Source organism: Coregonus lavaretus, assembly GCF_964263955.1.
Source record: "Coregonus lavaretus genome assembly, chromosome: 9".
In the NCBI taxonomy this organism is placed as follows: Eukaryota; Metazoa; Chordata; class Actinopteri; order Salmoniformes; family Salmonidae; genus Coregonus; species Coregonus lavaretus.
In genome coordinates, this window is record NC_139996.1 from 14,144,794 (window position 1) to 14,159,915 (window position 15,122).

General features: G+C 44.7%; 1 protein-coding gene across 1 annotated transcript in view; it reads left to right on the forward strand.

Moving 5' to 3' along the window:
- syt9b (synaptotagmin IXb) overlaps positions 1-4,179 on the forward strand; it is a gene marked incomplete at its 3' end in the record, with an annotated part of 42,555 nt that extends 38,376 nt beyond the window's left edge. The window contains exons 6-7 of the mRNA XM_084168132.1: positions 1,288-1,417; positions 4,105-4,179. Coding sequence (XP_084024258.1) covers positions 1,288-1,417; positions 4,105-4,179 — 205 coding nt within the window. The remainder of the gene's footprint in view (positions 1-1,287; positions 1,418-4,104) is intronic.
- Positions 4,180-15,122: the final 10,943 nt, after the last annotated feature.

Below are 15,122 nucleotides of genomic sequence, written 5' to 3' on the forward strand. Positions count from 1 at the left end.
TCCAGATCAAAGGACACATTTCCACCGGTCTAATGTCCATTGCTCGTGTTTCTTGGCCCAAGCAGGTCTCTTCTTCTTATTGGTGTCCTTTAGCAGTGGTTTATTTGCAGCAATTCAACCATGAAGGCCTGATTCACACAGTCTCCTCTGAACAGTTGATGTTGAGATGTGTCTGTTACTTGAACTCTGTGAAGCATTTATTTGGGCTGCAATTTCTGAGGCTAGTAACTCTAATGAACATATCCTCTGCAGCAGAGGTAACTCTGGGTCTTCCATTCCTGTGGCGGTCCTCATGAGAGCCAGTTTTGTCATAGCTCTTGATGTTTTTTGCGACTGCACTTGAAGAAACTTTCAAAGTTCTTGAAATGTTTCGTATTGCCTGACCTTCATGTCATAAAGTAATGGTGGACTGTCGTTTCTCTGTGCTTATTTGAGCTGTTCTTGCCATAATATGGACTTGGTCTTTTACCAAATAGGGCTATCTTCTGTATACCACCCCTACCTTGTCACAACACAACTGATTGGCTCAAACGCATTAAGAAGGAAAGAAATTCCACAAATTAACTTTTAACAAGGCACACCTGTTAATTGAAATGCATTCCAGGTGACTACCTCATGAAGCTGGTTGAGAGAATGCCAAGAGTGTGCAAAGCTGTCATCAAGGCAAAGGGTGGCTATCTGAAGAATCTCAAATTTAAAATATATTTTGATTTGTTTAACTCTTTTTTGGTTACTACCTGATTCCATATGTGTTATTTCATAGTTTTGATGTCTTCACTATTATTCTACAATGTAGAAAATAATAAAAAATAAAGAAAAACCCTGGAATGAGTAGGTGTGTCCAAACTTTTGACTGGTACTGTAGCTGAGACTTCCTAAGTGTAACACGTTTTAGTTGATCATGGGTTTGAAAAGCAGCTGGCATTCTGTTAACCCAGCTCCATAGAGAGAAAACAACATTACAAAAAATGAAAATGTTGACGAACAAGCCTGGAGAACAGAGTACAGACTCCTTGCCTCCTGATGCTGGTCAGAGTAAATATTTGAGGAGTTGATATAATCTGCCAAACATCACTATAATTATTACACCAAAGAACACGCTGTTGGACAGAAAATGCACTAGGATACCAAACCTACAGGGCTTTTTATTCTGTCAGACAAGTGGACTACCTACAATATGATTTTTATTATATATATTTTTTTAAACAAAAACATGAATGGGAGTGCATGTATGGAAACAGAAGGTTTTGATGTGACCGTATGTTTGATGTGACCCCCATCCCATAGTGTAGGTCACAACGAGATCATTGGAGTGTGTAGGGTGGGCAACGAGGCGGAGAGCCTGGGTCGTTGCCACTGGAACGAGATGTTGTCATACCCCCGCAAGCCCATCGCCCACTGGCACCCCCTAGTAGAGGTACAGTATGTGCGTGTGTGTATGTGTGTGTGGGTGTCAATCTATTCACTCATTTATACTGTATGTCCGCCCGTCCGTCCGTCTTTCTATGTTAGTCAACATGTATACTGATGGAAGAAGAAATATGAAGTTTTATCCTTGACATTATGACCACACATCTCAAGGGGAAGTAGACAGCAAGGTGTTAGTAAACAACAAGCCATAGAGCTCTGCTTCTCCAGCTTGTATAGGGACAATAAAACACAAGCAGGATTATACACTGCTCAAAAAAATAAAGGGAACACTTAAACAACACAATGTAACTCCAAGTCAATCACACTTCTGTGAAATCAAACTGTCCACTTAGGAAGCAACACTGATTGACAATACATTTCACATGCTGTTGTGCAAATGGAATAGACGACAGGTGGAAATTATAGGCAATTAGCAAGACATCCCCCAATAAAGGAGTGGTTCTGCAGGTGGTGACCACAGACCACTTCTCAGTTCCTATGTTTCCTGGCTGATGTTTTGGTCAATTTTGAATGCTGGCGGTGCTTTCACTCTAGTGGTAGCATGAGACGGAGTCTACAACCCACACAAGTGGCTCAGGTAGTGCAGCTCATCCAGGATGGCACATCAATGCGAGCTGTGGCAAGAAGGTTTGCTGTGTCTGTCAGCGTAGTGTCCAGAGCATGGAGGCGCTACCAGGAGACAGGCCAGTACATCAGGAGACGTGGAGGAGGCCGTAGGAGGGCAACAACCCAGCAGCAGGACCGCTACCTCCGCCTTTGTGCAAGGAGGAGCAGGAGGAGCACTGCCAGAGCCCTGCAAAATGACCTCCAGCAGGCCACAAATGTGCATGTGTCTGCTCAAACGGTCAGAAACAGACTCCATGAGGGTGGTATGAGGGCCCGACGTCCACAGGTGGGGGTTGTGCTTACAGCCCAACACCGTGCAGGACGTTTGGCATTTGCCAGAGAACACCAAGATTGGCAAATTCGCCACTGGCGCCCTGTGCTCTTCACAGATGAAAGCAGGTTCACACTGAGCACATGTGACAGACGTGACAGAGTCTGGAGACGCCGTGGAGAACATTCTGCTGCCTGCAACATCTTCCAGCATGACCGGTTTGGCGGTGGGTCAGTCATGGTGTGGGTGGCATTTCTTTGGGGGGCCGCACAGCCCTCCATGTGCTCGCCAGAGGTAGCCTGACTGCCATTAGGTACCGAGATGAGATCCTCAGACCCCTTGTGAGACCATATGCTGGTGCGGTTGGCCCTGGGTTCCTCCTAATGCAAGACAATGCTAGACCTCATGTGGCTGGAGTGTGTCAGCAGTTCCTGCAAGAGGAAGGCATTGATGCTATGGACTGGCCCGCCCGTTCACATCTGGGACATCATGTCTCGCTCCATCCACCAACGCCACGTTGCACCACAGACTGTCCAGGAGTTGGCGGATGCTTTAGTCCAGGTCTGGGAGGAGATCCCTCAGGAGACCATCCGCCACCTCATCAGGAGCATGCCCAGGCATTGTAGGGAGGTCATACAGGCACGTGGAGGCCACACACACTACTGAGCCTCATTTTGACTTATTTTAAGGCCATTACATCAAAGTTGGATCAGCCTGTAGTGTGGTTTTCCACTTTAATTTGGAGGGTGACTCCAAATCCAGACCTACATGGGTTGATAAATTTGATTTCCATTTATCATTTTTGTGTGGTTTTGTTGTCAGCACATTCAACTATGTAAAGAAAAAAGTATTTAATAAGATTATTTCATTCATTCAGATCTAGGATGTGTTATTTTAGTGTTCCCTTAATTTTTTTGAGCAGTGTATAAACAAAACAATCCATCCATGTAGTGGGAGAGGAGGAGAGGAAGAGGCTTAATTCACTAAGCTATTTAAAAACACTACTCCTCCACCCTCATTAATGGAGACCAGAAACAGTTCCTGGACTACATCAACGTTTACAGTAATGCAGCCTACACAATGAAATAACGGAAGTGCCTGTCATTGACTAACATTGTAGCTGCACAGTCAGAAGCCCTGGGGTGTATTCACTAGAACCAAGCGGAAGCTTACTAACCCATCAACCACAAACACAAACACTTGACTTTTCATTATTTTCCCTCGCCGCTTTTCATACTTTGGTGTTTTGAAATCTTTGTGCAAGACTCGCTGACCCTCAAGACCACAGACAGTTGTCATCAATAATTCACATCCCCGGCCACACCCTCTTTATTCATCTTCTCTACACAGAGTCTCTCTCCCTCTCTCCCTCTCTCCTTTTTTAAGCTATTAAATGCCAGCTGAAAAATACTTGCTAGTTATTAAACTAACTGCAATCTGAATTGGAGGTCCTCTGAAAGTAGAGAAATTAGTGTGTGATTTTTATTAAACGGAGCATGGCATTTCTGAGGCACAGTGCGTGACAATTGATTTGCGGACAGAGGCGCGACAGAACGCAAAGGGGGGCCGAACACACACATAGGACTATTTTTTGGTCAAACGAATGCAATCTTCAGAGTGCATTATGTGACTTCAGCCTCCCCGTTTCCATTTGCTGAAATTAGATTTAACCTCTGAATCTTTCCTCTTTGTGCAATTCAGCTGTCCATTGTATTCCCAGACCTCATATACTGTAACCTGGTTGTTGTGTTCATCTCTCTGACTGTGTTTCTGTTTCCTATCTGTGTGTTCTCTAGTGGGTGGGCCAGGGGACTGCAGGTGGAAGTCAGGGCGGTTCCACCAACTCTCTGAAGACTCCTCCCTCACCATGATATTATTATTATTATTATTATTATTATTATTATTATTATGATGAGGAGAACACAGGGTGGTGAAGAAGAGGAACAGCAGAGAGCCTCAGCATCAAAAGAGGAGGAGAGAGCATTAAGCTGATGGTAGATGTTACACTCGGTTTCCCCGACACAGATTAAGCTTAGTCCTGGACTAAAAAACATGCTAAATAGAGAATCTCCATTTAAAAGTGATTTTGATCCAGAACCAGGCTTAAACCATGTCTGGGAAACCAGCCCTATGTGCTCCCACCGCTGAGTCTGTGACATTCTTGCATGGGGGACCATGTTTAGTCAACTGCATGTCCAGTGGCCATTCATTAGTACTATTTGTTTAAAAAACAACTGGGAAAAAAAGAAAAGTGTTCCAGTTTCAGTTGGGAGGTAACTGTATAGTCTTGTTTATGTCTTGTTTTATCACACATTGTTACAATTCATTGATATTTGTTCTTTGGGTACTGTGCATGGGTTCTTTTTTTCTGTAATGTTGTCATTTCTAATGCTCTTTGGTTGATTACATGTGAGATACTAGCATACTGTAAACACAAAATGTACCATGAAACTAAGACCTAGTATGTAAATTGTCCATTCAGATGTTACTAAATAAATATTTATATAGTAGTTCCAGTGATCATACTGAAGAATGCACATACTTTTAGAAAGCTTTGACACAACAATACTCTCCCAACCTTCACCCAAAGTGCAATTCTGCCAGAAAAAAAGGTCACACATTATTTGGATAGTCCGGATTTTCATACTATCCGCAAACTATCTGTTGATAAGCAACTGCTTGCTAAGGCACTGTTAGGGTTAGGTTTAGAATAAGGGTTAGGGTAAGGGTTAGGGTTAGGGCTAGGGTTAGTGGATCGTTAGCTGAAACGTTAGTGATAGTCTGTAGAGAAGATGGACTATCACAAAAAAAAGTATGTTAATTAAGTTTACTACACAAAGACAGACAGGTAATCTCAACAGTGAATTGCTGTGTCAGGAAGAAGAGAGTAAATATAATTGAATAGACGCACAGGCCTTAGAGCCTGTCCTGGGGGGGGGGGGAGTGATGCCGAGCCTGTTGACAGCCAAACAAACAGTAATGAAGTGGAGTTATGTCACACATGGAGCTAACAAAAATATATGGAAATGTCTTCTCTATCCAAAATTACAACCAAAAATGGAGGAGGCTAATCGAAAGGGGAGAAGGTAAGGAACTTGTCTGTCGGCCCTACATTAAAGACCAAAATTTTTACAAAAATAATGTGATAAAAAAGTATACCAGTTCCATTTAAGGACCAAAAAATGAACGGCTGCGCCATACAGGTTGCAAAATAGTTGGGAAGAGATTTTCGATGTGCCGAATCCATGGCACATGGTTTATGAACTGATACACAGCAGCTAATGGGTATCCTTAATAAATAAATAAAAAATACAAATACACAAAACAACGCCTGATTCAAAACTTTGAGTTTTTCTTATTTAAATTATTATACAAAATTCTTGCAACCAATAGAATGGTATGTACACTATCAGTCTAAAGTTTGGGCACACCTACTCATTCAAGGGTTTTTCTTTATTTTTACTATTTTTTACATTGTAGAATAATAGTGAAGACATCAAAACTATGAAATAACACATATGGAATCATGTAGTAAACAAAAAAGTGTTAAACAAATCAAAATATATTTTATATTTGAGATTCTTCAAATAGCCATCCTTTGCCTTGATGACAGCTTTCACGCTCTTGGCATTCTCTCAACCAGCTTCACCTGGAATGCTTTTCCAACAGTCTTGAAGGAGTTCCCACATATGCTGAGCACTTGTTGGCTGCTATTCCTTCACTCTGCGGTTCAACTCATCCCAAACCATCTCAATTGGGTTGAGGTCGGGGGATTGTGGAGGCCAGGTCATCTGATGCAGCACTCAATCACTCTCCATCTTGGTCAAATAGCCCTTACACAGCCTGGAGGTGTGTTGGGTCATTGTCCTGTTGAAAAACAAATGATAGTCCCACTAAGCCCAAACCAGATGGGATGGGGTATCGCTGCAGAATGCTGTGGTTGCCATGCCGGTTAAGTGTGCCTTGAATTCTAAATAAATCACAGACAGTGTCACCAGCAAAGCACCCCCACAACATAACACCTCCTCCTCCATACTTTACAGTGGGAAATACACATGCGGAGATCATCCGTTCACCCACACCGTGTCTCACGAAGACACTGCGGTTGGAATAAGAACTCTCCAATTTCGACTCCAGACCAAAGGACAAATTTCCACGGTCTAATGTCCATTGCTCGTGTTTATTGGCCCAAGCAGGTCGCTTCTTCTTATTGGTGTCCTTTAGTAGTGGTTTCTTTGCAGCAATTCGACCATGAAGGCCTGATTCACACAGTCCCCTCTGAAAAGTTGATGTTGAGATGTGTCTGTGACTTGAACTCTGTGAAGCATTTATTTGGGCTGCAATTTCTGAGGCAGGTTACTCTAATAAACTTATCCTCTGCAGCAGAGGTACAGTTGAAGTCAGAGGTTTACATACACTTACGTTGGCGTCTTTAAATCTCGTTTTTCAACCACTCCACAAATTTCTTGTTTACATTTACATTTACATTTTAGTCATTTAGCAGACGCTCTTATCCAGAGCGACTTACAGGAGCAATTAGGGTTAAGTGCCTTGCTCAAGGGCACATTTACGTCATTTAGCAGACGCTCTTATCCAGAGCGACTTACAAATTGGTGCATTCACCCTATAGCCAGTGGGATAACTACTTTACTTTTTATTTTATTTTATTTTTTGGGGGGGGGGGGGGGTTGAAGGATTACTTTATCCTATCCCAGGTATTCCTTAAAGAGGTGGGGTTTCAAATGTCTCCGGAAGGTGGTGAGTGACTCCGCTGTCCTGGCGTCGTGAGGGAGCTTGTTCCACCATTGGGGTGCCAGAGCAGCGAACAGTTTTGACTGGGCTGAGCGGGAACTATGCTTCCGCAGAGGAAGGGGAGCCAGCAGGCCAGAGGTGGATGAACGCAATGCCCTCGTTTGGGTGTAGGGACTGATCAGAGCCTGAAGGTACGGAGGTGCCGTTCCCCTCACTGCTCCATAGGCAAGCACCATGGTCTTGTAACGGATGCGAGCTTCAACTGGAAGCCAGTGGAGTGTGCGGAGGAGGGGGGTGACGTGAGAGAACTTGGGAAGGTTGAACACCAGACGGGCTGCGGCATTCTGGATGAGTTGTAGGGGTTTAATGGCACAGGCAGGGAGCCCAGCCAACAGCGAGTTGCAGTAATCCAGACGGGAGATGACAAGTGCCTGGATTAGGACCTGTGCCGCTTCCTGTGTAAGGCAGGGTCGTACTCTCCGAATGTTGTAGAGCATGAACCTGCAGGATCGCGTCACCACCTTGATGTTAGCGGAGAACGACAGGGTGTTGTCCAGGGTCACGCCAAGGCTCTTCGCACTCTGGGAGGAGGACACAACGGAGTTGTCAACCGTGATGGCGAGATCATGGAACAGGCAGTCCTTCCCCGGGAGGAAGAGCAGCTCCGTCTTGCCAGGGTTCAGCTTGAGGTGGTGATCCGTCATCCATACTGATATGTCTGCCAGACATGCAGAGATGCGATTCGCCACCTGGTTATCAGAAGGGGGAAAGGAGAAGATTAGTTGTGTATCGTCAGCGTAGCAATGATAGGAGAGGCCATGTGAGGATATGACAGAGCCAAGTGACTTGGTGTATAGGGAGAAAAGGAGAGGGCCTAGAACTGAGCCCTGGGGGACACCAGTGGTGAGAGCACGTGGTGCGGAGACAGCTTCTCGCCACGCCACTTGGTAGGAGCGACCGGTCAGGTAGGACGCAATCCAGGAGTGAGCCGCGCCGGAGATGCCCAGCTCGGAGAGGAGGATCTGATGGTTCACAGTAGCAAAGGCAGCAGACAGGTCTAGAAGGACAAGAGCAGAGGAGAGAGAGTTAGCTTTAGCAGTGCGGAGAGCCTCCGTGACACAGAGAAGAGCAGTCTCAGTTGAATGACCAGTCCTGAAACCTGACTGGTTTGGATCAAGAAGGTCATTCTGAGAGAGATAGCAAGAGAGTTGGCTAAAGACGGCACGCTCAATAGTTTTGGAAAGAAAAGAAAGAAGGGATACTGGTCTGTAGTTGTTGACATCAGTGGGATCGAGTGTTGGTTTTTTGAGAAGGGGTGCAACTCTCGCTCTCTTGAAGACGGAAGGGACATAGCCAGCGGTCAAGGATGAGTTGATCAGCGAGGTGAGGTAGGGGAGAAGGTCACCGGAGATGGTCTGGAGAAGAGAGGAGGGGATGGGGTCAAGCGGGCAGGTTGTTGGGCGGCCTGCAGTCACTAGTCGCAAGATTTTATCTGGAGAGAGAGGGGAGAAAGAAGTCAAAGCATAGGGTAGGGCAGTGTGAGCAGGACCAGCAGTGTCATTAGACTTAACAAACGAGGATCGGATGTCGTCAACCTTCTTTTCAAAGTGGTTGACGAAGTCATCCACAGAGAGGAAGGAGGGGGGGGGGGGGTGGGGGGGAGGATTCAGCAGTGAGGAGAATGTGGCAAAGAGCTTCCTAGGGTTAGAGGCAGATGCTTGGAATTTAGAGTGGTAGAAAGTGGCCTTAGCAGCAGAAACAGATGAAGAAAATGTAGAGAGGAGGGAGTGAAAAGATGCCAGGTCGGCAGGGAGTTTAGTTTTCTTCCATTTCCGCTCAGCTGCCCGGAGCTCTGTTCTGTGAGCTCGCAATGAGTCATCAAGCCACGGAGCTGGAGGGGAGGACCGAGCCGGCCGGGAGGATAGGGGACACAGGGAGTCAAAGGATGCAGAAAGGGAGGAGAGGAGGGTTGAGGAGGCAGAATCAGGAGATTGGAGGGAGAAGGATTGAGCAGAGGGAAGAGATGATAGGATGGAAGAGGAGAGAGTAGTGGGAGAGAGAGAGCGAAGGTTGCGGCGGCGCGTTACCATCTGTGTAGGGGCAGAGTGAGTAGTGTTGGAGGAGAGCGAGAGAGAAAAGGATACAAAGTAGTGGTCGGAGACATGGAGGGGAGTTGCAGTGAGATTAGTAGAAGAGCAACATCTAGTAAAGATGAAGTCAAGCGTATTGCCTGCCTTGTGAGTAGGGGGGGACGGTGAGAGGGTGAGGTCAAAAGAGGAGAGGAGTGGAAAGAAGGAGGCAGAGAGAAATGAGTCAAATGTAGACGTAGGGAGGTTGAAATCCCCCAAAACTGTGAAGGGTGAGCCATCCTCAGGAAAGGAACTTATCAAGGCGTCAAGCTCATTGATGAACTCTCCAAGGGAACCTGGAGGGCGATAGATGACAAGGATATTAAGCTTAAATGGGCTAGTGACTGTGACAGCGTGGAATTCAAATGAGGAGATAGACAGATGGGTTAGGGGAAAAATTGAGAATGACCACTTGGGAGAGATGAGGATTCCTGTGCCACCACCCCTCTGACCAGATGCTCTCGGGTATGCGAGAACACATGGTCAGACGAGGAGAGAGCAGTAGGAGGCAGTGTTTTCTTGTGAACAAACTATAGTTTTGGCAAGTCGGATAGGACATCTACTTTGTGCATGACACAAGTAATTTTTCCAACAATTGTTTACAGACAGATTATTTCACTTATAATTCACTGTATCACAATTCCAGTGGGTCAGATGTTTACATACACTAAGTTGACTGTGCCTTTAAACAGCTCGGAAAATTATTGAAAATGTCATGGCTTTAGAAGCTTCTGATAGGCTAATTGACATCATTTGAGTCAATTGGAGGTGTACCTGTGGATGTATTTCAAGGCCTACGTTCAAACTCAGTGCCTCTTTGCTTGACATCATGGGAAAATCAAAAGAAGTCAGCCAAGTCCTCAGAAAAATAATTGTAGACCTCCACAAGTCTGGTTCATCCTTGGGAGCAATTTCCAAACTCCTAAAGGTACCACGTTCATCTGTACAAACAATAGTACGCAAGAATAAACACCATGGGACCACGCAGCAATCATACCGCTCAGGAAGGAGACGCGTTCTGTCTCCTAGAGATGAACGTACTTTGGTGCGAAAAGTGCAAATCAATCCCAGAACAGCAGCAAAGGACCTTGTGAAAATGCTGGAGGAAACAGGTACAAAAGTATCTATATCCACAGTAAAACGAGTCCTATATTTTTTTACGTCATTTAGCAGACGCTCTTATCCAGAGCGACTTACATTGTTATTTTTTTCATACCCCCTGTGGGAATCGAACCCACAACCCTGGCGTTGCAAACACCATGCTCTATCAACTGAGCTACATCCCTGCCGGCCATTCCCTCCCCTACCCTGGACGACGCTGGGCGAATTGCGCGCCGCCCCATGGGTCTCCCGGTCACGGCCGGCTACAACAGAGCCTGGATTCGAACCAGGATCTCTAGTGGCACAGCCTGCACTGCCTTAGACCACTGCGCCTTAGACCACTGCGCCACTCGGGAGACTAAATCAACATAACCTGAAAGGCCGCTCAGCAAGGAAGAAGCCACCGCTCCAAAACCGCCTTAAAAAAGCCAGACTAAGGTTTGCAACTGCACATGGGGACAAAGATCGTACTTTTTGGAAAAATGTCCTCTGGTCTGATGAAACAAAAATAGAACTGTTTGGCCATAATGACCATCGTTATGTTTGGAGGAAAAAGGGGGAGCTGCAAGCCGAAGAACACCATCCCAATCGTGAAGCACAGGGGTGGCAGCATCATGCTGTGGGGGTGCGTTGCTGCAGGAGGGACTGGTGCACTTCACAAAATAGATGGCATCATGAGGAAGAAGTTGTGGCAAAATGGCTTAAGGACAACAAAGTCAAGGTATTGGAGTGGCCATCACAAAGCCCTCACCTCAATCCTATAGAACATTTGTGGGCAGAACTGAAAAAGCGTGTGCGAGCAAGGAGGCCTACAAACCTGACTCAGTTACACCAGCTCTGTCAGGAGTAATGGGCCAAAATTCACCCAACTTATTGTGGGAAGCTTGTGGAAGGATACCCGCAACGTTTGAACCAAGTTAAACAATTTAAAGGCAATGCTACTGAATACTAATTGAGTGTATGTAAACGTCTGACCCACTGGGAATGTGATGAAAGAAATAAAAGCTGAAATAAATCATTCTCTCTACTATTATTCTGACATTTCACATTCTTAAAATAAAGTGGTGATCCTAACTGACCTAAGACAGGGAATTTGTACTAGGATTAAATGTCAGGAATTGTGAAAAACTTAATTTAAATGTATTTGAGTAAGGTGTATGTAAACTTCCGACTTCAACTGTAACTCTGGGTCTTCCATTCCTGTGGCGTTCTTCATGAGAGCCAGTTTCATCATAGCGCTTGATGGTTTTTGCGACTGCACTTGAAGAAACTTTCAAAGTTCTTGAAATGTTCCGTATTGACTGACCTTCATGTCTTAAAGTAATGATGGACTGTCGTTTCTCTTTGCTTATTTGAGCTGTTCTTGCCATAATATGGACTTGGTCTTTTACCAAATAGGGCTATCTTCTGTATACCCCCTCTATCTTGTCACAACACAACTGATTGGCTCAAACGCATTAAGAAGGAAATAAATTCCACATATTAACTTTTAAGAAGGCACACCTGTTAATTGAAATGCATTCCAGGTGACTACCTCTTGAAGCTGGTTGAGAGAATGCCAAGAGTGTGCAAAGCTGTCATCAAGGCAAAGGGTGGCTATTTCAAGAATCTCAAATATAAAATATTTTGATTTGTTTAACACTATTTTGGTTCCACTACATGATTCCATATGTGTTATTTCATAGTTTTGATGTCTTCACTATTATTCTACAATGTAGAAAATAGTAAAAAAAGAAAGAAAAACTCTTGAATGAGTAGGTGTGTCCAAACTTTTGACTGCTACTGTATATGGGGGAACAATCATCCCAGCTCTGCAGATTTTGCTGCGAAGAGACAATCATTAGATCACTTGTTTTGGTACTGCCCATATGTAGCTTCTTTTTGGTCGTAGGTTCAGGAATGGATGAAAAATCGCAACATTTACCTAAAACTATTTCTGCGAATAGCACTGCTGGGTGATTTGAAAAACCATAGTCATTCGATCAATAATATCATAATACTCTTAGTAAAAATCTAGATTTTTTATTTAGAATCTGTAGAAACTGAGAATAGAAAGGTTCAGAACTTCCTCACAGCACAGTTGAAAAAGATATGGCAAGTAGAAATCAAAACTGGATGGTTTTCAGAGATACATGGGAGGTGTTGAGGGTAGCTGATAGATGGGAGGGGTTGAGGGTAGCTGATAGATGGGAGGGGTTGAGGGTAGCTGAAGGGTAGGACTGAAGAAAAAGAGGGATAACTAAGGTAAATGTACCGTGCCCGTAAAATGATGCAAACAATTACATTGATAGAACCCACAATCTATCTGCAATATTAAAAGCTGATCTACCCCCTAATTAAAAAAATAAATAAACAGTAATGAGGTTGAGGCAGGGTGATGCAAGATGAAAAAGTACGCAATGTGTTTGGTGTGATTGAAGGCCAGTGGGGAGTGATCCAATCAGTGTCGGAGCTGCACACTGGGCTGCTGATGGGAACACAACACAGGACCGGAGACGGTTCCATCTGCAGTGCTGGAGCCAGGTTTAGAACCACTCCCCTCCCTCAGTGAAATCACATCAATCAGTCAGCAGGTAGTCATCAGGTGAACTCTGATGAGGAGGATGGGACCCCACCAGCAGCCAGATGGAGAGCTCAATTAATGGTTGAATTCCTAAACAACTAGATGTGCAGGTGTTGCATTGCATCAACCAATGGTTGCATGCCACGTCATCGACTGTGCAATCAGGCATCAGATTGTTATGTCAAATTATGTAGTTAGCTGATATGTTAATATCTATCCAGGCATTGTAAGACCTGGCATTTGCTGCAATGCAGTCGTGCAAGAACTGAAGGGGGTTGGGGTCTGTGGTGTGCCTCCGGTCTTACTAATCACTACAGCATCCAGCCCTCATGCTCCAGTAATTACAGTTTGGAAAATAAATTGTTTAACAGCAGGATCTCTCTGAAGTGCAAAGCAGTGCCAAAATGGGTGTGCTCTCATGACTGCTCCTTAACAGCACAGCCTCCACCAGAGAGCAGAGAGGACCCGCTCTTTAGAAAAGGGACATGGGGGCAAGGAGGGAATACGGACAGAGCATTTTATCCATGTATAAATGTGTCTTTTCACCCCACTCTTTACCCTTCAGTCTAATCTTACTTTAATGAAAATGTAATTTAATCTATCTAGCTCTTTTCCCCTCCCCTGGCCTTCAGTCTTGGTTTGCCTAATGTTGTGTCAGAGCAACAGAGAGAGTGTGGATGACAATCCCCCATCAGACAGGCAGAGCCAGGTGATATGTTGGGAGACGTGAGGCGCTCCCAGGATGCAGTCTGCTCAGAGCCAGGTGAGATGTTGGGAGACCTGAGGTGCTCCCAGGATACAGTCTGCTCAGAGCCAGGTGATATGTTGGGAGACCTGAGGCGCGCCCATGATGCAGTCTGCTCAGAACCAGGTGATATGTTGGGCGACCTGAGGCGCTCCCAGGATGCTGTCTGCTCAGAGCCAGGTGATATGTTGGCAGACCTGAGATGCCCCTTGGCTGCAAATGCACCACAGACAACCAATAAGCAACGCATAACTGCATATACCAATTACCGACTTTGAGCACTAATCATCATGGTTTGCGTTTTCAACACCACAATCAAGTAGAGTATGTCAATCTCAACAAACAGAAAATACATCCCTCCCTACTCAGTATTGAAGGCTTGGTTTGACAATCTCTGAACGTCATTAAACTTTTGTGTTTTGTAACAGATGTCTCTTTCCATTAATCAAATGGCCGTTGCGCAGTTTGGATGCTGGAATTATATTAGAGTGGAGTGAATGAACATATGCAGGTAGCCTACAAGAGACTTTTGAAGTAGCCTAATCAGATTAAAATATTGTGAATAGTTGTGTTTATGCCCCACATAAAAGGTAATATACAGTATTTTAAAAGTTGAGAAATATTTAGGGTATATTGAAACGTTACCTTCTAAATCGAAGAATACCCGCTCGGATCGGAAAGGAGGCAGAACGCAGTGTTATGCTTTCCTGAATAACTGGGCCTGCTGGGAACATAGGCCTATGTGGCCACACTACAGTATATAGGACGACTTGGGAGAATGATGATCGGCAACAGAAAGCACATCAGTATCAGAACTAAAAATACAGCCAGACTGGCCTACTACTGTGTCTCCTTATAATCTGTTGAGAGTAGACCCACAACGGATCCAAATGGAATGAAACATTCAAATAACAAGGCCATTATTGAAATTACATTTTTACTGCAGTTTACAGCCTAGAGTAGAATTGTCCTCAATTGTACTCACTTGAAAACAATAATGCAATTATTCATTGGATTGTGGTGTTGTAGGCTAGTCTAGGTAGGATCATTTTATTGTCCCTAAACAAGATCAATAGGGGAGCTTTTTCAGTTCCGTGTCTTCACTGTTCTTTCATGTGCAATGACGCACCTGGCCTCTCTGCTGCCTATCAGCTATTCCTCTATCCAATCTGTGGATTGAACATTGGTGCAGATATGATTTTATGTGTGGTATGATTTCTAGTTAACCTATTGCAGATCTGGACAAATGATCCAACTACCACTATCGTCACTATGAATAGAGGGCAGGACGGACAGTTGACTGGTAGACTGTATTGACCTGTGGTATAGTAAGCGCGCGGAAAAGCGTAGTGCATAAGGGAAGTACCAAAACACCTTGATAGGGGAGGAGCATGCAAGAAGATGAGTAAATGTGTGTCACGATCGTTGAGAGACGGGTAGGACCAAGGTGCAGCGTGAAAAGCGTACATGTTTATTACCTCAATAAACATACAACAAAACAAGAAACAACGTAACGTGAAGTCC